General features: G+C 45.6%; 3 protein-coding genes across 3 annotated transcripts; all 3 read right to left on the reverse strand.

Annotated features, from left to right (window-relative positions):
- On the reverse strand, positions 1-981 carry LOC146341580 (olfactory receptor 14I1-like). The gene has a single exon (XM_084807549.1). The coding sequence runs from the start codon at positions 979-981 to the stop codon at positions 1-3; it is 981 nt and encodes a 326-aa protein (XP_084663675.1).
- A 10,133-nt stretch (positions 982-11,114) lies between these two features.
- On the reverse strand, positions 11,115-12,095 carry LOC146341581 (olfactory receptor 14I1-like). The gene has a single exon (XM_084807550.1). The coding sequence runs from the start codon at positions 12,093-12,095 to the stop codon at positions 11,115-11,117; it is 981 nt and encodes a 326-aa protein (XP_084663676.1).
- Positions 12,096-21,084: 8,989 nt separating this feature from the next.
- On the reverse strand, positions 21,085-22,122 carry LOC146341582 (olfactory receptor 14A16-like). Its single transcript, XM_084807551.1, has one exon. It carries the CDS (start codon positions 22,120-22,122, stop codon positions 21,085-21,087), a length of 1,038 nt encoding a protein of 345 aa, XP_084663677.1.
- Positions 22,123-24,347: the final 2,225 nt, after the last annotated feature.

Below are 24,347 nucleotides of genomic sequence, written 5' to 3' on the forward strand. Positions count from 1 at the left end.
TCACTTTTCCAGAACAGGAATGGAGAAGGCATTTCTATAATGGTCCCTCAGGCACAATAGCTTCGACAGAGCATGTTTTATCTCCTTGTTTCTCATGCTGTAGATTATGGGATTCATCAAGGGTGGGACCATGGAGTATGTCATAGTAAATGCCAAATCCAGATGTGAGACAGAATTGGAGGTGGGCTTGAGGTAAGCAAAATAGCTAGTGGACACAAATACGGAGAACACAATGAGGTGGGGAAGGCAAGTTGAGAAAGCTTTTTGCCTTCCCTGCACCGAGGGGATTTTCATCACTGCCGCGAAGATGTGCACATAAGTCACAACAATGAAAATGAAGCATCCTAACCCAATGAGAGCACTTAAGGAAACAGCACCAAATTCAAACAGGTACAAGTCAGAGCAGGCCAGCTTAAGTAACTGCGGGAGTTCACAGAAAAACTGATTGACGATGTTGGAGCAAAAGCGGGGTGCAAAGGTGCCTCCGGTGTGTAACACTCCATAGACAAAGCTGCTGATCCACACAGTAATAACAATCTGAATGCAGAGCTGCTTATTCATCAACATCTCATATTGTAGTGGATTGCAAATGGCAACATACCGATCGTATGCCATGACTGTGAGAAGAGAGAAATCAGATGCCATAAAGAAGAGAAAAAAGAGGACTTGAGCAACACATCCAGAATAGGAAATGTGTCTGGTATTTAAGAGAAAATTGGCCATGGCTTTGGGGAAAATGACTGAAACCTGGCCCATATCCCCTACGGCCAGGTTCATCAGAAAGAAGTACATGGGGGTGTGCAAGTGGCGGTCAGAGGCTACTGCAGAGATGATGAGAATATTTCCTGAAACTGCTGCCAGGTAAAAAACAAGGAATCCAGTGAAGTGCAGAATCTGGAGTTGCGGAACTGCTGAAAATTCCAGGAGAAGAAACTCTGACAGCGAGGATTCATTCATGAGATTTTGCTCCCTTAGGAGCATGTTGCATATAGAAGGCAACAAAAGCACAGTGATTAGAATGAGGGCTTAAATATGTCACAAGTGAAGTTGTAGTAATTACAACATTAATTTTAAACTATCATTATCATTAATAGTAACATTATCAAATTATTATTACTACTAGTAGTTGTAATGTTGGGCCTAAGTCTTTGTCAGAACATTTTCCATTCATTCATTCATTCATTCATTCATTTATTTCATTTCCATACCGCCCAATGGCCAAAGCTCTCTGGGCGGTTCACAAACATTAAAACCATCAGGCACATGGTAAAACAATTATATATATATATATATATATATATATATATGTATATATATATATATATAGACACACACACATATATACACATACATACATACACACACACACACACACACACATACACACACATTTAAACCACAATGTAACAGTACAACCAGAAGAAAACCAGCGTAAAACCTAGCAGCAATGCAGAGATTTGAAATACAGATTTAAAACACCAAAGCTAAAAGTCTTGGAAGCTAAAATACTAAAATGTCTGGGAGAATAAAAAAGGTGTTCACCCGGGGTCAGAAGGAATGCAATGTAGGTTCCAGGCGAACCTCACTAGGGAGCTCATTCCACAGCTGGGGTGCCACAGCAGAAAAGGCGCTCCTCCTTGTAGCTACCCACCTCACTTCCTTTGGCAGGGGCTCATGGAGAAGGGCTGCTGAGGATGATTTTAAGGTCTGGGCAGGCACATATGGGAGGAAGCAGTCCTTCAGATAACCTGGCCCCAAGCCATTTCAGGCTTTGATTGTTAATACCAGCACTTTGAATTGGGCCTGGAAATGGACTGGCAGCCAGTGCAGCTGGAAAAGTACTGGCTTAATATGAGCTCGCTGGCCAGTCCCTGTTAACAATCTTGCTGCCCTATTTTGAACTACCTGAAGTTTCTGGACTATTTTCAAAGGCAGCCCCACATATAACACATTGCAGTAATCCATTCCAGACTGGAAGTTATCAGAGCATGGATACAGTTATACAGAGGATAACTGTAGCTAGGCTGTCTCTGTCCAGACAAGGGCGTAGTTGGTATGCCAGCCTAAGCTGATAAAAAGTGCTCTGTGCCACTGAGTTCACCTGTGCCTCAAGTGACAGTTATGGGTCCAAGAGCCCCCCGCCCCCAAACTATGAGCGCAACCCCCTCCAGAACAGGTTGAATATCACCTATCCAGGCAGACAAACTACCCACTAACAGTACCTCCATCTTGTCTGAATTGAGTTTCAGGTTATTTGCCCTCATCCAGCCCATTAATGTGCCCAGGCACTGATTCAGAACAGCCGCTGCCTCACTTGGGTTTGATGAGAAAGACAGGTAGAGCTAGGTGTCATCCGCATATTGATGGCACCTCAGCCCACACCTCTGGATAACCTCCCCCAGCAGTTTCAGGTAGATATTAAACAGTGTGGAGGATAAAACAGAGCCCTGTGGAACCCCATGTCATAATTGCCATGGTGCAGAACAATAGTCCCCCTCCACCACCTTCTGGAATCGGCCATCCAAGTAGGAGCAGAACCAATGCAGTGCAGTGCCTCCAACTCCCAACCCAGACAACCTATCTAGAAGGATACCATGGTCGATGGTATCAAAAGCCACTGAGAGGTCCAAGAGAATCAACAGGGTCGCACTCCCCTTGTCCCTCTCCTGGCAAAGGTCATCCCACAGGGCAACCAAGGCAGTTTCCATTCCAAAACCAGACCTGAAGCCTGATTGAAATAGATTCCCTTTTTGATACTATATATAGAGAGATTTCTCATTTGTAATTTATCATTTGAAAGGCTGGGGGGGGGAAGGGAGGAGAAAACAGCTCCATTCTTCAGTGGGCTGGCAAAAATAAATTTAAATTTTGAAGGAGAACTTACCATTCCAATTCAAAAGGACACACACACACACACACACACTGCTGTGTTCTCCTTTTGTTTAGGAAGGTTCAATGGATATTGTTTAGGAGGGTTCAACGCCCTGGCAAATACCAGTACTACATGCCAACCCCACCCTCCCCTGATGAACAACAGTCAGGCATTTGTCAGAAAGTGGTTTCTGTACATATAGATGTATAGAGACACCGATTAGACAATGTCCCTCCCTCAATGTACATTTGTATGCCTGGCAAATTCTTTCGCATGAATGTTCAAGGGTTGTTAATCTGGGGAGGGAGGCAGCAGCATGCATTTCTGGGGATGGCCAGGGCAGCCCTGCGTGGCCCAAAAACCCCTCTGCAAAGTCATTGGAGGGTTTTATGTGAACCCTTTTTTGTTAAATACTTTTTGCAATGATTGCAACTGGTGACATGGAACCTAGCACAGCCTTGGGGCAATTTTGTCTGACAATTCACCTGTGGAAAGATGCTATGCATTGGTCCTTGTTCACAGTCTGCCAAGTGGGTTAGGAGGATTTTTACTACTGCTTTGTTTCTCTGGATTTCTGCACAGGTGGAAGCTTGAAAAAAAGTTTTCCTCATCACATCATCAGAAATTATAGGCAATCAGATTTTGAACTTGTTTACATGGTCAAAGAAGTAAATTGTAGTTCCATGCATTCAACAAGAGAAAAAGGTTAGAAAGGCAGGGAAATGGCTGCATATAGGTGATCATCTGGGAAGTATTATAAATGAAAAACCAAAGTACAGGAAAGAACGTGACAGGGAAAAACATTGAAGGTGGCAAAACAAGCACTTGTGACTGGCACACAAAAGATGTAATTGAGTGAGAAAGACAAAATTTAAAATTCTATCTGATCTACAGACCATCCTGGTTCAAAAGGAAAATAAGGATATTTATACATTTTCAGGATCAGACAGGGGATACAGTAAATTACTCAGTAATGTGATATCAAAGCAGCTGAATAAGAATTAGTATATTAGTCCATTAATTCAGAGAATATTTACATCATATTTGCAAATCGCTCATTCCAACTGCACCCATGATACATTATAATCATCATATCAAACCTCTTAACACTTCCCCTAAAATTTGCTTGCCTTAAACTTCCTCAGATGCCTTACCTGAGGAGGAATCTTCTGATTAATATCAAATTTCATTTAAATTCAGATTTCAGATGGATCTGAGTGGAAGATTACTGCACAGATTTCATTCATGCACACTGGCAATTAAATCTCTGTTTGAAAATTTCAGAAAACATTCCAGCACCCAGAAAAAAACAGCTCACATAAGCAGAATTGCTCAGATTTATGACAGGTTCCTCACAGTAGGGAGAATTGCAGCAAGCAATGACTATATGCAGGAGAGAAAATGGGATAGGGCGTATGGGAGGGCAGGAGCACATTTCAGAGCTTACATTGTGAGGACAATTGAGATCCTCCTGAAGTTTTAAGTAGCCCAGTAATTCTTCTTCACAGATTTCTCCCAACAACATGCCCTATCTCCTCCAGTGATATTAGATGACTGTGTATCTGTCCAGACCGCCATGAGATTTTATAAAAGCCCTCTTGGATCTGTGATGGATGTAGGGATTTGTCAAGACAGGGTGGAGATGGATTAATCTCTCTTGAGATTTGCTCTCACTGGAGTTCAATTCTGAGCAGTAGAGGTGTACAGAAAAGAAATTAACTCCCTGTGTCCATAAAGGTTCATTTCAATTACCGAAGGGCGTATTCACACCTGTAATGTTTTGGAAATGGTGCCTTTATGGCTGCAAATATGCAACATTACCTACACGAAAACACCTGAGCTACCACTGTTGTGCACAACAGCAGCTCATTAGGGAGGATGGGAAGCTGTGGGGTGCTCACAGATCTGCAAGGTGCTCACCAAGCAGGTCCATGTGTGCCCTACGGTTCTGCAAGCAGGGTCCAGGGGGGTGGGCAAGGGAGAGTCTGTTGGACTACACAGAGAGAGAGAGGGGGGGGAGGGAGGGAGGGAGGGAGAGGGAGAGAGAGAGACTTTTGCAACATCCCTAGTTGGTGAATCCTGATCAAAACTGAACTGAAACACATTTCTCATCCACCCTGAAATTATGTACACCTCATCCATCTGCATGATTAGGGATGGATGAGTTTTGTTATAGTTCGAAATCTCTTGAAAATGTCTTGTTCACAGTCACCAACATGAAGAGGAGCACATTTTTCTCTGAAAATGTTATCAAATTCCAAATCTTGCCTCCATGTCTGCTAGATTTACACTTGGAAAATGTGCTTCTTTTTCAAACTACGCATCTTCCTCACAATATGCAACTCTCTCACAATGCACACATTTTAAATCACCCATGCTTTAGTCTGTGGGGACAATTTGTGCAATTTTGGAACTTTGCACACATTTAGACATTGTTTGCACAAGTTCCATCTTTGAAAGTTGTTTGTTTTGTGCAATCTTACTGTTCCTGCAAAATGACTGGCAATCACAAAAGTGAGAGCAAATGCAAATCGAGGAGAGACAAGCAGGGAGCTGATCTTCAGGGAATCCCAGTGAACTCGAACATCACTTGTTCACCCATCCTATGTGTCATGACCATGTACTTGAAGGTCCCGATCTACCGCAGTCAATGCAAGCTGCTGAAATCTGGCAAAGTGAGACTTTGAGGAAAAGGATGTTCCTGCGGCAGTATACGTTAATTCAAGTGGGGCTGCAAATGCCACCTGTGGTTGGCTCCTACTTTGGCTTGAACAAAGGTTAAAATGAGCAGATGGGAAATTGGTCTCCTATTTTGCCTAATGGAAGCGCCTAGCAGAATTGTTGCAGGAGCACACCGGGGATACCTGGGTCACCCACTCCGAGGGATATTGCTGAATGAGCACAGAGGCCACTGCTTGGAACAGCCGAGGTGACTTGCTAGCAAGAGAAACTGCTCTGGAAAGTCCCTCCCCTCACCCCATTCAGAAACAGACCTTATAGCAGCAATGAGCATCGAGGAGGAGACATCCAAGCCCTGGCCCCTAGACTTAGCCACGTCACAAGAAGGAGGCAAAGAAATTGCAGATTTAGAGCTAATGGAAAAGTTTAAAACTGCCGAAGAAAATGGAGTTCTATGGGCAATAGACTCCAAATAGGCATTGGGAAGTCCCTGACCATCTTTGGGGAGATTTAATCCAATTCATTTGTGAGCAAGGCATATTGGGGAAGCAGAACCCATGTCCAAAGTCAAAGAAACATGTTGGTTTCCAAGCATGAAAGCAGAGGTAGATCAGTGGTCAATAATGGCCTCTCTTACGCCATGACTGATGTCGATAGGCAAGTTCTTATTCAACATCACAGAAATGAAGGCCCTTGGTCCTGCCTGAGGATAAACTGCATCGGACCTTTGTCCACCACCACTGATCATGGCAAGAAAGAAGAAACAGTGTTTGGTAGTTGTAGATGCTTTTAGTAGGTGGGTAGGTCTCCCTTGCAAAGCTAACACAGCAGAAGCTGCAGCAAAAATGTAGTTTAATTAGGGATGGACAGACTCATCTCTGTCTGGGGTATAGCGGAGGTCGATGAGCTCCCCCCTCCGTGTGACCTGGACCGGTTCGATGAACCTCCCTGCAGCACCTCCCCCCCCACACTGAGCAACGCGAGACGTCCCTCCTCTTTGTGCCCAAGACTCTGGGAGTCGAGCCCTTGTTCTTTATGCATACAAGGGCTTGACTGCCAGAATCCTAGGTGCTGCATGTGTCCCAAGCACTCTAGCCTTCTCCCTCTACAGGGTTAGAGTGTTTGGGTGTCACAAATGCCCCCCCTGCTCCCACCGGTTGTCAAGGGCTTCCTTGGCAGCTGCTGGAAGCAGGAGGACTCTTGGTGTGAGGCAGTCCTCAAGCACTCTAGCCTTCTCGTCCTGCCAAGGAGGACAGGGCTAGAGCACCTGGGCATTGCCGAGTCCCCTCCTGCCCCCGCCAGTTGTCAAGGGCTTCCTTGAAAGCTGGAAGAGGAAGGACATGTCCTAGGCACTACTCCCAGCCTCTTGCTGAGCTCTGGGGTGCTTGGAAGCTGGATCTGTGAGTGCCCCATAGCTCAACCAGCAAAGTCCAGGAGGCCGGATGGGGGGCAGTCCATTGGGCTCCACCCTTTCCTTGGACTCCCATGCCATCCCTAAGTTTAATATTGTGTTAAGTTACTGGGGCCTTCCCCACACTATTGACTCAGACTTGAGCAGCCAGATTATAGGAGAAGTCTAGGGATGTCAGAGAATTCCGCCACGGACTCCAGTGAAGCCGGAAGAATCCGGCTTCACGGAATCCGTGGTGTAACGGCCTCCCACCCCCTGCCTCCCCACGGAATCCCCCCAGGATGGAGCTTACCTGGGGCAGATGCGGCAGCAGCTCTGGCTGGTCTCCCTGCTGGCCGCTGTCACACTGCTGTGGCCGAAAATGGCGGTTGTCGTAGCAGCCGCCATTTGCGTACTTGCAGGCAGCTGTAGTAGGCTACGTACGTATTTATTTAGCCTATCATGGCAAAGAGCAGGGATGCAAATGGCAGCCGCTCTGCCATTTGTGCCCCTGCTCTTTGCCGTGATAGGCTATGTAAGCATTTACGTAGCCTATCACGGTAAAGGCAGCCATGCAAATGGTGTAGCGGCTGCCATTTGCGTGGCCACCTTTACTGTGATAGGCTATGCAAATACTTACGTAGCCTATCATGGCAAAGATCAGGGGAGCAAATGGCAGAACGGCCGCCGTTTGCATCCCTGCTTTAGCTGTGAGAGGCTACGTAAATATTTACATAGCCTATCACGGGCTACCGTAGGGACACAAATGGCGTCCCCTACGCAGGACGTCATTTGCGTCCGCACCAGCCCAGCAGCAGATGGAGGCCCTGCTGCAGATCAGCCTGGCCGTTGGCTCCACAGCATGGCTGCATAGCAGAACTGGCCAGGCAGGATTCCGGGGGGGAGGACCGGATCGCCTCCCCCCTGTCGAGGATTCTGGGGGGAGGACCGGATCTCCTCCCCCGCCCAGCAGATGCCCCAACCGGAACCAGGTAAGGGATTCGTACATCCCTAGATAAGTCATGAAATCACTTGGTAAAGTGTCCGTGTGTATAATTTGGGTGAGGATTTATTTATTCATTATTTATTTATTGCATTTATATCCCACCTTTTTTCCTCCAAGGAACTGAAGGCGGTGTACATAATCTCCCTCATCTCCATTTTATCCTCACAACAACAACCTTGTGAGGTAGGTTGGGCCGAGAGTCTGTGACTGCCCAAAGTCACCCAGTGAGCTTCCATGGCCAAGTGGGGACTAGAATCCAGATCTCCTGTCTCCCAGTCCAACTAGGGATATACGAAAGTGACTTACCTGTTTGCGGATTCTGTTTGTGGGGGGGCACTCCATCCCTCCCCCCGGAATCCTCAATGGAGGGGGAGGCGATCCGGTCCTCCCCCTCGGAATCCTGCCTGGCCGGCTCTGCTCCCCGGGGGCTCCACGGAGCAGCCGGCCAGGGCCGTCCGCAGCCTGATTTCCAGCTGTGGACTGGCTGGTGCGGACGTAAATGGCGGCCACCGTAGCAGCCACCATTTGCATCCAGCCAGGCAGCCGTGATAGGCTACAGAAGTCTTTACCTATCATGGCTGGGCAACCCCCCCCCCCAGAAAACGGCATACACAAATGGTGGCGACTATGGTGGCTGCCATTTGCGTTACTTATTTTTCACCTTTTTCGTCTATATAAATATTTACGTAGACCATTACGGCGAAAAACAAGGGGAATGCTAATAGCATAGTGGGCGCTATTTGAGTTCCTTATTTTTCGCCGTTTTAGCCTACGTAAATATTTAATTTATGTAGACTAAAACGGCGAAAAATAAGGAACGCAAATGGTGGCCGCTGTAGCCGCCACCATTTGCGTACGCCATTTTTTTTTATGAATTTCCGTGATAGGCTACGTAAAGACTTACGGTGCCTTTCACGGCAAAGACCAGGATGTAAATGGCGGCCATGGCAGCTGGTCGCAAGACCAGCCGCTGCTGCCGCCACTTCCTCCAGACCTGCCACCGGACCCGCCGCCATCCGGAACATCTGCCCCAAGTAAGCCTCGTCCCGGGGGGAATCCGCAGGGGGGGGGGGCGGGCCGTTCCGCCACAGATTTCAGGGGGCCGAATGCCAGTGCATTCGGCCTCACTGAAATCCGTGGCGGAATTCTCCACCATCCCTAGACTGTGCCTGCTGAGCTACTTCCCCAAATCACATCCCCACCCCACGCTTGCCAAGCCATCTGCACATGCCCTGAGCCATTTGAGAGTGCCTGTCCTTACCATGGTCACCATTTTGCAACCCCCCCCCCACAAAAAAAATAAACAGTGACCATGGGAACAAGAGACACTTGCAAATGGCTCAGGGTAGGTGTGGGTGGCTAGGCAAGCACAGAGGGGTCACGAGTTAGTCCAGGAGCACACGAGCTGAAGCAGTGGCTGGGCGGGTTCCTGGAGAACCTGAATGGTGGGGTTTCTGTCTATCTCTAACTTTTAGCGAATGTGTGTCTTGTGAGAATGTTCTCCATTTTGTACACATGTCTGGATGGGCAGCACACTTGGTAACAGAGGTGGTGGTGGGGAGGCCCTGTTCACAATAGTCACACCATGTAAAACAGAGGAAGGTAACTTCTGGACCATGAAGGGTTGGTTCAGCACCCTCTGCAGGCCCTGGCCCCTGCCCTCTCCAAGCCCCTCTCCATCCCCAAGCTTTGCCCCCTGAGGGTGAATGGCACATAGCGGAACCCCTTCCTTATCCCCAATCATACATAAACCAGGGATTCCCCTGGACCTCTCCCCACACTGCTCATCCCCCCGATGGGGATGCAAGCAGTGCAGGAACAGGGAGTTCAACTCGGTTGGAATACTGCAAGGGATGGCTGAGTCCCTTCCTATGCCACAGATGCCCCAACTGGGACTCAAGCAGTGCAGGAAAGAGCAGTCTGACTCAGCCGGGGCTTGAGTCAGCTCCTGTAAGAACTGGCTTAGTCGAGTCCTGCCCAGTGCCCCGACTGAGTCCCTTTCTCTGGGCTGAGAACGGGAAGGAGCACAGTGCCTCTCTCTGCATGGAGGGTTTTCTTTTAAGTGGCTGGGGCAGAAGTTGTCATGGGAGGGGTGGGGCTTGAAGGGAGAGGGCCCACCCTTCGATGTCAACTGGCCCACTGGTTTCATCCAAGGGTTACCCTCCCCCCTGTCACACACACACTTTGCTCCACTGTCCTTCTTGTCTTGTTTACTGACAACATTCAGACAGCCATCCCTTCAATAACTACAACACTGGGGCTTTACTTAGCTCTGATATTTACCTATGGCTCATTTCAGACTATTTATAAATGTCTGAGAAAAGCTAGTCTGTTGAGCCCTGTAGCAAGAACACTCTAATCCAGTCCTCTGGAGAGAGACTTGTCTTCCTTCCTTCCTTCCTTCCTTCCTTCCTTCCGTCCTTCCTTCCTATCTTGCTTATGTTACTCTTTCAAATGCCATATAAACGAATGCCCCCAAAATAGGGCAGGGGGAGTGGGGAACATGTTTTCAAAATCTCAGTCTTATGCTTTGTGGGAGATGGGCCCACACAAGATTGGTCCAGACCAAAGTGTTGCAGTATTCAAGTACACATTTCCAGTGGTGTATGATAATAAGGGATACAACTCCTTGGTCTGTGCAGCGCAGGATGCCACAGAACCCACACTTGCACAAGAAAACTATAGAATGAATTCTTACAAGAATTCCCCCTCCACCACACCTGGACATGCAAACACACACATTACGTTATGTTTACCTCTTTTTAGTTGTGTGTGTGTGTGTGGGGGGGGGGGTGATATGGATAGGGAGCCTAGCATTGGACTGATGAGATCTGTAACCCTCTTTCTCCATGTTTGTTCTGATCTTTATGACCCCATTAAAGCATCCATTAAAGCAAATGGATCACTCTTAGGCAATCTAAATTGCAGGCATGGGGAGCTCAATCTGTATCAGCACTATAGTGGACGGGAAGAGCTAAAGCCCCACAACACACCCACATTAGGGTTCTGGTCCATACTGAGCTCCCTACACTTACACTAGAGTAAAAGTGTGTGTGTGTGTGTGTGTGTGTGAGGGAGGGAGGGAGAGAGAGAGGGAGAGAGATGACTCCTAGTTAAATCTTTAAAGTATTGTCTGCTTTCGCTTTGATTATACTTCTATGCAGAATTCACTTTTCCAGAACAGGAATGGAGAAGGCATTTCTATAATGGTCCCTCAGGCACAATAGCTTCGACAGAGCATGTTTTATCTCCTTGTTTCTCATGCTGTAGATTATGGGATTCATCAAGGGTGGGACCATGGAGTATGTCATAGTAAATGCCAAATCCAGATGTGAGACAGAATTGGAGGTGGGCTTGAGGTAAGCAAAATAGCTAGTGGACACAAATACGGAGAACACAATGAGGTGGGGAAGGCAAGTTGAGAAAGCTTTTTGCCTTCCCTGCACCGAGGGGATTTTCATCACTGCCGTGAAGATGTGCACGTAAGTCACAACAACGAAAATGAAGCATCCTAACCCAATGAGAGCACTTAAGGAAACAGCACCAAATTCAAACAGGTACAAGTCAGAGCAGGCCAGCTTAAGTAACTGCGGGAGTTCACAGAAAAACTGATTGACGATGTTGGAGCAAAAGCGGGGTGCAAAGGTGCCTCCGGTGTGTAACACTCCATAGACAAAGCTGCTGATCCACACAGTAATAACAATCTGAATGCAGAGCTGCTTATTCATCAACATCTCATATTGTAGTGGATTGCAAATGGCAACATACCGATCGTATGCCATGACTGTGAGAAGAGAGAAATCAGATGCCATAAAGAAGAGAAAAAAGAGGACTTGAGCAACACATCCAGAATAGGAAATGTGTCTGGTATTTAAGAGAAAATTGGCCATGGTTTGGGGGAAAATGACTGAAACCTGGCCCATATCTCCTACAGCCAGGTTCATCAGAAAGAAGTACATGGGGGTGTGCAAGTGGCGGTCAGAGGCTACTGCAGAGATGATGAGAAGATTTCCTGAAACTGCTGCCAGGTAAAAAACAAGGAATCCAGTGAAGTGCAGAATCTGGAGTTGCGGAACTGCTGAAAATTCCAGGAGAAGAAACTCTGACAGCGAGGATTCATTCATGAGATTTTGCTCCCTTAGGAGCATGTTGCATATAGAAGGCAACAAAAGCACAGTGATTAGAATGAGGGTTTAATTATGTCACAAGTGAAGCTGTAGTAATTACAACATTAATTTTAAACTATCATTATCATTAATAGTAACATTATCAAATTATTATTACTACTAGTAGTAGTAATGTTGGGCCTAAGTCTTTGTCAGAACATTTTCCATTCATTCATTCATTCATTCATTTATTTCATTTCCATACCGCCCAATGGCCAAAGCTCTCTGGGCGGTTCACAAACATCAAAACCATCAGGCACACGGTAAAACAATTTTATATATATATATATATATATATATATATATAGACACACACACATATATACACATACATACATACACACACACACACACACACACACACACACACATTTAAACCACAATGTAACAGTACAACCAGAAGAAAACCAGTGTAAAACCTAGCAGCAATGCAGAGATTTGAAATACAGATTTAAAACACCAAAGCTAAAAGTCTTGGAAGCTAAAATACTAAAATGTCTGGGAGAATAAAAAAGGTTTCACCCGGGGTCAGAAGGAATGCAATGTAGGTGCCAGGCGAACCTCATTAGGGAGCTCATTCCACAGCTGGGGTGCATATAGAGAGATGACTTAAGGAAACAGCACTTGTGTGCTTGACCCTTGCCCTTCATGGCTTATTAAATCAAACAAGGAGGGGATGTCTGGCTGGGTCCAGGAGGTTGTAAATTCCTCCTTGAGAGAGGGAGTGGTGCCTGCTGCTTTAAAAGAGGCAGTAATTAGACCACTCCTGAAAAAGCCTAACCTGGACCCAGAGGATGTTAACAATTATAGGCCAGTGGCCAACATCCCCTTCCTGGGAAAGGTGCTTGAGCGGGTGGTTGTAGGACAGCTCCAGGCACAGTTGAATGAAACGGATTATCTAGATCCATTTCAATCGGGCTTCAGGCCTGGTTTTGGAACGGAAACTGCCTTGGTCACCCTGTGGGATGACCTCTGCTGGGAGAGGGACAGGGGGAGTGCGACCCTGTTGATTCTCCTGGACCTCTCAACGGCTTTCGATACCATCGACCATGGTATCCTTTTGGATAGGTTGTCTGGGTTGGGAGTAGGAGGCACTGCACTACAGTGGTTCCACTCCTACTTGGATGGCCGATTCCAGAAGGTGGTAACCTCCCCCAGCAGTTTCAGGTAGATATTAAACAGTGTGGAGGATAAAACAGAGCCCTGTGGAACCCCATGGCATAATTGCCATGGTGCAGAACAATAGTCCCCCTCCACCACCTTCTGGAATCGGCCATCCAAGTAGGAGCAGAACCAATGCAGTGCAGTGCCTCCAACTCCCAACCCAGACAACCTATCTAGAAGGATACCATGGTCGATGGTATCGAAAGCCACTGAGAGGTCCAAGAGAATCAACAGGGTCGCACTCCCCTTGTCCCTCTCCTGGCAAAGGTCATCCCACAGGGCAACCAAGGCAGTTTCCCATTCCAAAACCAGACCTGAAGCCTGATTGAAATAGATTCCCTTTTTGATACTACATATAGAGAGATTTCTCATTTGTAATTTATCATTTGAAAGGCTGGGGGGGGGAAGGGAGGAGAAAACAGCTCCATTCTTCAGTGGGCTGGCAAAAATAAATTTAAATTTTGAAGGAGAACTTACCATTCCAATTCAAAAGGACACACACACACACACACACTGCCGTGTTCTCCTTTTGTTTAGGAAGGTTCAATGGATATTGTTTAGGAGGGTTCAACGCCCTGGCAAATACCAGTACTACATGCCAACCCCACCCTCCCCTGATGAACAACAGTCAGGCATTTGTCAGAAAGTGGTTTCTGTACATATAGATGTATAGAGACACCGATTAGACAATGTCCCTCCCTCAGTGTACATTTGTATGCCTGGCAAATTCTTTCGCATGAATGTTCAAGGGTTGTTAATCTGGGGAGGGAGGCAGCAGCATGAATTTCTGGGGATGGCCAGGGCAGCCCTGTGTGGCCCAAAAACCCCTCTGCAAAGTCATTGGAGGGTTTTATGTGAACCCCTTTTTGTTAAATACTTTTTGCAATGATTGCAACTGGTGACATGGAACCTAGCACAGCCTTGGGGCAATTTTGTCTGACAATTCACCTGTGGAAAGATGCTATGCATTGGTCCTTGTTCACAGTCTGCCAAGTGGGTTAGGAGGATTTTTACTACTGCTTTGTTTCTCTGGATTTCTGCACAGGTGGAAGCTTGAAAAAAAGTTTTCCTCATCACATCATCAGAAATTATAGGCAATCAGATTTTGAACTTGTTTACATGGTCAAAGAAGTAAATTGTAGTTCCATGCATTCAACAAGAGAAAAAGGTTAGAAAGGCAGGGAAATGGCTGCATATAGGTGATCATCTGGGAAGTATTATAAATGAAAAACCAAAGTACAGGAAAGAACGTGACAGGGAAAAACATTGAAGGTGGCAAAACAAGCACTTGTGACTGGCACACAAAAGATGTAATTGAGTGAGAAAGACAAAATTTAAAATTCTATCTGATCTACAGACCATCCTGGTTCAAAAGGAAAATAAGGATATTTATACATTTTCAGGATCAGACAGGGGATACAGTAAATTACTCAGTAATGTGATATCAACGCAGCTGAATAAGAATTAGTATATTAGTCCATTAATTCAGAGAATATTTACATCATATTTGCAAATCGCTCATTCCAACTGCACCCATGATACATTATAATCATCATATCAAACCTCTTAACACTTCCCCTAAAATTTGCTTGCCTTTAACTTCCTCAGATGCCTTACCTGAGGAGGAATCTTCTGATTAATATCAAATTTCATTTAAATTCAGATTTCAGATGGATCTGAGTGGAAGATTACTGCACAGATTTCATTCATGCACATTGGCAATTAAATCTCTGTTTGAAAATTTCAGAAAACATTCCAGCACCCAGAAAAAAACAGCTCACATAAGCAGAATTGCTCAGATTTATGACAGGTTCCTCACAGTAGGGAGAATTGCAGCAAGCAATGACTATATGCAGGAGAGAAAATGGGATAGGGCGTATGGGAGGGCAGGAGCACATTTCAGAGCTTACATTGTGAGGACAATTGAGATCCTCCTGAAGTTTTAAGTAGCCCAGTAATTCTTCTTCACAGATTTCTCCCAACAACATGCCCTATCTCCTCCAGTGATATCAGATGACTGTGTATCTGTCCAGACCTCCATGAGATTTTATAAATGCCCTCTTGGATCTGTGATGGATGTAGGGATTTGTCAAGACAGGGAGGAGATGGATTAATCTCTCTTGAGATTTGCTCTCACTGGAGTTCATTTCTGAGCAGTAGAGGTGTACAGAAAAGAAATTAACTCCCTTTCCTATCCTTATGCTTTTATAAGTAGGAAAGAGTGGCATCGTACACATGGGAATGACAGAACACAAAGACAGCTAATTCCTTCCCTCTGGCTATTTCATATGCAGTTACTACTTTTCCTTAAAGCATAGATAGCTCTAATTCCCAACTGCTTTCCCTTCACATTTCAAAATTCATTCGCCCTTGCAAAAGGAGTCTCCCTTGGGCTTGGCCACGTTCAGAAAAGGCAGAGAAGAATCAATAATGAGGTGTAGTGTTTGTGTGCACCTTACCCATTTGATCATTTTTGCTGGTATTACTGAACCCCTCTATAATCCCTTGAAATCTCCAGGTGTTTTTCAACTAAGGGAACCTTTAATTTCATCCCTAAGTCCACTTCAGGCGCTATTAGGAAGCAGCCTAGTGAGGTGCAAAACCTCAATCAGGATTTATATTTGATGGGCCAACATTCCTTTCACTTTCCTTGACATTCCTTGGAAGTCCCCCAAATGTTCTTTCAAGTATAGCTCATACATCATGACTGGCTCACCCATTTCCACCCCCCACCCCCCAAAAGTGGAGGATAGCTGCATATTGGTCTTCAGCGGCGTTCACGACTAGGGGTGGATGGATCTGTCAGGTCTGATTTTGCTCAGTTGATCATTTTTTCCCCCCTTGGTTATGTTTGTTGTGTTCAGTTTCTGCATCAGTTTGCAATTTTTTTAAGTCTGCATGTGCATTTGTATGTATTTTTGTGCATATTTATCTAAATGCATGCATATTTGTACACATTTTTTTGAAATGTATGCATTTTGCAAGCAATTTTCCTTTATACAATATGCTTTTGTGTACCATTTTGTACACATGTTTGTGCACTTCCCTCCCCCAACACACATTCTACACGATATTGGGCACATTTTATGATTTGCAAACTGCAATATATAATTTAGAAGAGTGAAAATAGTGGTGTAACACTGTGTTGCACTTGAAACAAAGGTTCTTGAAGTGCAGATGCTGTAAATTTCCACCGATGTGTGACTTCAGACTAATTTTTCACCCATGCCTATCCACAACTTATATGAAGAAAATGATTGCCTAATTGAAATCATGACAGACTATGAAGGAGGCTAGGGAAAACATAAATTACCTCTACCCACTCACTTCTCATATGACAAAGGTGTCTTCTTCTTCTTTTCCTATCCACGTATCCCTCTCCTCAATTCAAAGCAAGTGACAGATCATTTGTAATTCAAGGAGGTGCTATGCAATTATTATTATTATTATTATTATTATTATTATTATTATTATTATTATTATTTTCTAGCTTTACAAAATAAACTAAACTCTATTAATGTGTTAGGATATGCACTTATACACTTTTCTACTCTTTTTTGTTCAACCACACACTGTCATCCCCACACATCCTCTGCATTTCCACAATCATCACAGAAGCCTGAATGGATGAGCTGTTGGGGAGGGGAGCATCTGGCCCAGCTTTGCCCCCCCCCCCGGGTATACTTTGCAGCATTAGCCCAGGTCAGAGGGTCAGGGAGGGGCCAAGTCGGCCTCGAGTGTGGTGTTGGAGAACCCCAGGACTTTGTTCCTGGAAGACTTTAATATGTACAAGGAGGTGGCTTTGGCTGGGCTGGCTTGGGGCTTCATGGCCTCTGTGACAACCCTGGGGATGCCTCAGTATACTCTGCAGTATATACATTCTGCACACATTGCTTGTGATATGTAACATTTTACCATAAACTTTGGAAAAATGTGAATATCTATGCTTAACTACGTTCCAACTCATGTATGGGTTTGAGTTGCACAAATTTAGTAAGTTCAAATACAGATATGAACTAAACCAATGTCTCCCCCATCTCTAATGAGAGCCTGGAATCATGGTTAAGACAGAGCTTCCATGGGTTCCATGGGAAGGACAGGCTGAAGGTGTCCCATGGAAGCCATGGAAAAACCAGGAGACACTATAGGCCAAGCTGGCTAGGCTGAGCAATTCTGCACCTTTGCTGCTTGCTCCTGAACCTGGCCATTTGGAACATGATGGGACCAGAGGAATTCTCAGGAACTGAATATGCCAAATGACTGGAGCCTCATATGCCAAATGACTGGAGCCCCTGGACCACCACCACCCCCTCACTGAGCCCCCTACATTTACCTGGGCCCATCAGATGATCTGTGTGATTGCCATTTTGCAAAAAGGAAAAGGAAAGTGATTGGAAAAATGTGCATATCTGATCTTATGTAAAATTGGGCTGTGAATGATCGATATGTGTAAGTTTACCAGTGTAAATGGGCCATTTTTGCTATCACCCTTGCCCCCCAAAACAGCGATCACATATGTCATTGGATGGGCCCAGGGCGAATGTGAGCACCTCAGCATGCAGAGGGAGAGATCAAGCAGGCACAGCTTGCAGAGGGCTCAGTGGGCACAGCTTGGGGCAGTGTGTGCGTGTGGGGGGGAATTCACCGGACTCACCTACCAGACTGGGCATGCGCCATCCCTATTCAAGACTGACCTTGGAATTTTTTTAACATATTTTTCTCTGATGAAATTTGTGCAAAACTACAGATCTTTATTTTTATGGTCTACAAGTCAGTGGAATTTGCACAACGCAGGAAAAGACAGTCCCCTGCAGAATCTTCAGGTTGGATTCATAGGAAACCGAACTCATTTGATCCTGCTGCTGATTTCTTTGACATACCTTGTAAAAGGATATGCGCATTTTTGTCCACTACCCAATCTGCAACAAATCCAGTGGTTGGGTGTGTGGGGGAAAGAGCTGGAAGAAGCAAAAAGGCACAAAATGAATTAAAAAAAATCATAGTATACTTTACTGATGGGTCTTCCTACTACATAAAAGGAATTTGCAGAACCAGTTCTGAAGCCATGGTGTGCATGTACTTTAAGGTCGTGCTCGCCTGCACTCAACACAAGCTGTGGAAATCCTAGGGATGTACGAAAGTCTTAGCTGGATCTGCTCCAGGGCATCTGTGGCGGGGGGGGAGGCACTCTGTCCCTCCCCCCGGAAGTCTTCCCTGGCCGGCTCCACTCCGTGGCGGCTCTGCGGAGCTGCCGGCCAGGGCCAGCTGCAGCCGGGGTTCCAGCCGCAGCCTGTCTGCTGTGGCCGCAAATGGTGGCCATCGTAGTGGCCGCCATTTGCATCCTTGCAGTCAGCCGTGACATAGCCTATCACGGTAAAGGCAGCCACGCAAATGGTGGCTGCTACGCCATTTGCTATAGAGATCTTAAGTCTAGATATGCCCAAATTCCCATGAACTAACTGCAACACTGCCCCCTTCCTGTAACTTGCAGATGAGGTTGCAATATTCCCCCCAAACTGCTTTCCAACATCGAATGCAAGAGTCCTGAAGCTTCATCTCAAGTCACAAACTCTCTTGGTAGTGGCTTGGTTAACCTGTCTGCTGCCATCTCTGCATCAATAAGCCTTTGCTCTGCTAAGGCATGCACTAAGTGCTACTTTACTCCAATATGCCTGGTGCATGCTTGGATTCTCTGTTTGCTGTTTCAGCCACATTTGTGCTCTGCATGCTTTTCCTACTGCTACATATTCAGATTCTGTGAATGCTAGAGCTACTGCTATCTGCTTTTGGTTAGCCGTGCTGGAAGAAGCAAAAAGGCACAAAATGAATTAAAAAAATCATAGTATACTTTACTGATGGGTCTTCCTACTACATAAAAGGAATTTGCCGAACCAGTTCTGAAGCCACCCTATACATGCTGTGCATGTACTTTAAGGTCGTGCTCACCTGCACTCAACACAAGCTGTGGAAATCCTAGGGATGTATGAAAGTCTTAGCTGGATCCACTCCGGGGCATCTGCGGTGGGGAGGGGGAGGCGCTCTGTCCCTCCCCCCAGAATCCTCCCTGGCCAGCTTCGCTCTGCAGCGGCTCTGCGGAGCTGCCAGCCGGGGCCAGCTGCAGCTGGAGTTCCAGCCGCAGCCTGGCTGCTGCGGCCACAAATGGTGGCCACTATGCCATTTGCTATAGAGATCTTAAGTCTAGATATGCCCAAATTCCCATGAACCAACTGCAACACTGTCCCCTTCCTGTAACTTGCAGATGAGGTTGCAATATTCCCCCCAAACCGCTTTCCAGCATCGAATGCAAGAGTCCTGAAGCTTCATCTCAAGTCACAAACTCTCTCGGTAGTGGCTTGGTTAACCTGCCTGCTGCCATCTCTGCATCTGGACAGTAGTTCATCTCAATAAGCCTTTGCTCTGCTAAGGCATGTACTAAGTGCTACTTTACTCCAATATGCCTGGTGCATGCTTGATGCTTGGATTATCTCAGTTTGCTGTTTCAGCCACATTAGTGCTCTGCATGCTTTTCCTACTGCTACATATTCAGATTCTGTGAATGCTAGAGCCACTGCTATCTGCTTTTGGCTAGCCAAGAAGGCCAGCCTATTCCTCTACATGAAGAAGTATCCACTGGTTGGAGCTGTTTCCAGCGCATTCTACATCTGTGTAGCCTAACAATTCTGGATTGCTGTCAGCTGGCAATAGCAGTGTAAAGTTCACAGGGGCTTATACGTACCTAACACTCTTTTCACAGCGAACCAGTCTTTTTCAGTGGGTGAGCTGGTTTTTCTGCTTAGGATTCCTACAGGAGTAGCTATGTCTGGGGTGGTATCATTGGTTCAGTATAGAAATTTATCTATGGCTGTTCTGAACTTGCTGTTGTTCAGCAAAAGTTCACTGTCATCTCCTTCTGTTTCCATAGGTGTTGCTACGGTGCCGAAATCTCTGAGTCCTCGTGTCTCCAAAAGTGCAATAATCTTTTGCTGTTGACTTAGAAGACACTCACCATCCTCTTCTCATTCAATCTGAATGCCTAAATATCAAGTTGCATTTCCTAACCCTTTTATTTCTACTTCTTTGTTTAGATGGTGTACAATTCCTGCACTAACTGGCAATCTAAATCGCAGGTGTCGGGAGCTCTATCTGGATCAGCACTACAGTTGCAGAGGAGAGCTAAAGTTAAATGTCTATTTCTGTTTCTGGTATACAGACTTGGATCTGCTTCATTGAGGTTGAACCCTTGCTCTTGTTTGAAACCGTGCTCAATATGGGTCAGAACTAGGGATCTGATCCATATTGAGCTCCCTGCACTTACTCTAGAATAAAAGAGAGAAAAGCACATAACTACTTGCTACATCGTTAAAGTACCATGTAGGGGTGGTGGAGAATTCCACGACGGACTCCAATGAAGCTGGATTCTAAAGACACCCCGACGTCCGTGGCGGAACGGACCATCCCCCCCCCACCACCCTGCGAACTTCGTCCCGGACAGACCCTACCTCGTGCCAGCCGGGTCCGTGTCCATCCGCTGAGTCCTTGCGTCCGCTGCCAGTGTGTGGATGCAAATGGTGTCCGGCATAGTGGACGCCGTTTGCTTCCCTGCTCTTTTCATGATAGGCTACGTAAATATTTGTGTCATTTGCATCTGCACACCGGTAGGGCAGCGGATGGAAGTCCGGCTGCGGATGGGCTCGGCCAGCGGCTCTGCGGACTTGCCACGGAATGGAGCAGGCCGGGGAGGATTCCGGGGGGAGGAACGGATTGCCTCCACCCCCATGGACCCCCCAGGCGGATCAGTGAGCAGGGTTCATACACCCCTATTACCATGTACTTTCACTTTGAGTTTTACACAGAATTCACCTTTCTGGAACAAGGTTGGAGAAGGTATTCCTACTTTCCTACAACAAAACCTCAAACCCAATAGCCTTGACATAGCATGTTTTACCTCCTTGTTCCTCAAGCTGTAGACTATGGGATTCATCAAGGGAGGGACCATGGAATATACCATAGTAAATGCCAGATCAGTCCATGAGGCCGAATTGGAGGAGGGCTTGAGGTAAGAAAAATATGCAGTCAATACATATATGGAGAAAACAATGAGGTGGGGAAGGCAAGTTGAGAAAGCTTTTCGTCTTCCCTGTAAAGAGGAGATTCTCAGCACTGCTATGAAGATGTGCACATAAGTCACAATAATAAAAATAAAGCAGCTTGACCCAGTGATAGCACCGAAAACAAGAACTCTTATTTCAAACAAGTACAAGTCAGAGCAGGCCAGCTTAAGTAACTCTGGGATTTCACAGAAAAACTGATTGACGATGTTGGAGCAAAAGCGGGGTGCAAAGGTGCCTCCGGTGTGTAACGCAGCACAGAGAGTGCTGCTGATCCATACAGCAGTAACCATCTGAATGCAGGCTTGCTTATTCATCATCATCTCATATTGTAATGGATGGCAAATGGCAACATACCGATCATATGCCATGACCGTGAGAAGAAAGAAATCTGATATCATAAATAAGACAAACAGGAGGACTTGAGCAACACATCCAGAATAAGAAATATGTCTGGAATTGAAGAGTGAATTGGCCATGGCTTTGGGGAAAATGACTGAAACTTGTCCCACATCCTGTATGGCCAAGTTCATCAGAAAGAAGTACATGGGGGTGTGTAAGCGGTGGTCAGAGACAACTGCAGAGATGATGAGAACACTTCCCGCAACTGCTGCCACATAGAAAACAAGGAATCCACTGAAGTACAGAATCTGCAGTCCCCGAACTGTTGAAAATTCCAAGAGAAGAAACTCTGACAGAAAGGAGTCATTCATGATATGTTGCTCCTTAAGAAGCATGCTGCCAACAGAAGGAAGCAAAGGGACAGACATCAGATCGAGGGCTTAATATTGTAACAAATGGAGCTGCAGTGCATACAATATTAATGTTAAGCTCACATTAGTAGCAGTAGCAGCAGTATTTGTTGTATAAATGCAGTATATAAATGCAGTATTCAACAACAAAGGAAGGTTAGAAAGCAAGGAAATGGCTGCACATAGGTGATCAGGGAATGATTATAAATGAAAAGCCAAAGGACAGTAAAGCGTACGACAGGGAAAAACATTGAAGGTGGTAACATGTACTTGCGATTGGCACACAAAAGAAGTAGCTGAGTAAGAAAGACCACATTTCAGATTCGATGTGATGATGTAAAGACCATCCTGGTTCAAAAGGTAAAGAAGTATATTGATAAATTTCCAGGCTCAGACAAGGGATACAGTAAGGTATTCAGTAATGCGATAACCAAATTGCTGTATAAGAATTTGTATATGACTCCATCATTTCAGAGAATATTTATTAGAGATGTGCAAATTACTCGTTCCAACTGCACCCATGAGAAATATGAATAATCTTGTCAAATCTCTTCATGCTTCCCTTAACATTATACCCCTTCAAATTTCTCAAATGTCTTACCTGGTGAGAAATGACGAGATGAATGCCAAATGCCGTTTAAAATCAGATTTCAGTGGCAACTCTTGAAGCCACGATTGATCTGTGTTGGAGAACACTCAACAGATTAATTTCATGTATGTTGGCACTGACAATTCCATCTTTCTGTGAAAATATCAGAAAACATTCCAGCATTCAGAAAAACAATTCACATAAACAGGATGTATCTGATTTATACTAGGTACATGAAGATGGAGAGAACCTTGTGTAAGAAAGAAAGAGGTGGGGTGTTTATGACCCCATGATTGCCATATCTCCCCTGAGAGCTTCCAACTGAGACAATGTGGCCCTGCAAAATGGGGGTGGCTCGGTTCCCCACACAGGATGTAGAACATTGTAAAAGGTGAAACTCAGACACACATCTTACTCTTCCAACTTTAGAAGGAGCACATTTTTGAGAGTACTGACCAATCTTAAAACACACAAAAATAATATAACTTCAGAAGTGTCCCTCAGTGGAAAGTGGCACAGGGAATCCAACCCCAAGGGATATTCCTGAGAAAGGAACTATGTGATGAGCATCAACAGCTATTTTGAAGTGGTCTAAAAACAGCATACAAGGGAGCACCATAATCTATAGCTGCACTCCAACAGAGCTTAAATCATACTTGTGACCACTGATGTCAATGCCCTTATGTAAAAATAACTGTGTGGTGGATTCTGTCTCTCATGTTTACGTAAATTAAAGCAAACAGCCTTTCAGCAGAATCCTCTGGGAATCTGCCTCAGAGGATTGCCTGCTTTGTGTTTTATGATGAAGAGGAAAATGTTGTTGTTGTTGTTATTATTATTATTATTATTATTTTGCTTCACATATTTTAACTTCAAATGAATTTACACGGGAAATAGTTCTGGCCCTTTGAGAAATTCCTTCAAATAAAGCCACATTTTTCGACACTATTAATTTGTTAGAATATGCATTTGTGCACTTTTCCATTCTCCTTTTCAGCCAACCACTTTCATCTCCACACATCCTCTGTATTTCCAGAATTATCACAGAAATCTGCGTGGGTGAGCCCTAGCTCCCCCCCCCCCCGCCGCCTGGTATACTTTGCATCATCAGCCCAGGTCAGAGGGCCTGGGAGCAGGAGTCACTGTAGTTTATAACAGTACCATCTTGCTCACCAGGGCTCACCCTCTGGACCAGGGCAGGCTATGAGGGCCTATGCCTGGTGTTTGGCCATTGAAACAGATTGGGGATAATGTTGATTTACTGGCCACCTTGCTGCCCAACAGTCTCCCTGCCTGAGCTGGCGGAGGTGGCCTCAAATGTGGTGTTGGGGAAGCCCTGCTGGATGGCAACTTGAGGATTTTCTATAGGCAGCAAATCTAAGTCTCACCATTGTGCAGCAGGCGTGACTTTGCACTCCTATTTATGTCTGGTTGGTCTCACAATGAGTCTTATGCCAGTTATACTCTAGGTCTCTTCCAGCCTGTTTCATTTCCCAGAGCTCACCAGAAAGCCAAGGAGCACCTTAGCTCAGTCAGCAGTGCAAGAGAGGGGGCTTGAATGCAATTATCTCACCATTCCACAGCATGACTAGAACCTCAACAGGATTGCTCAATCTGGCTT

The sequence above is a fragment of the Heloderma suspectum genome, chromosome 6 (genome assembly GCF_057233095.1).
Source record: "Heloderma suspectum isolate Gila_16-S chromosome 6, 16-S_ref, whole genome shotgun sequence".
NCBI lineage: Eukaryota > Metazoa > Chordata > Lepidosauria > Squamata > Helodermatidae > Heloderma > Heloderma suspectum.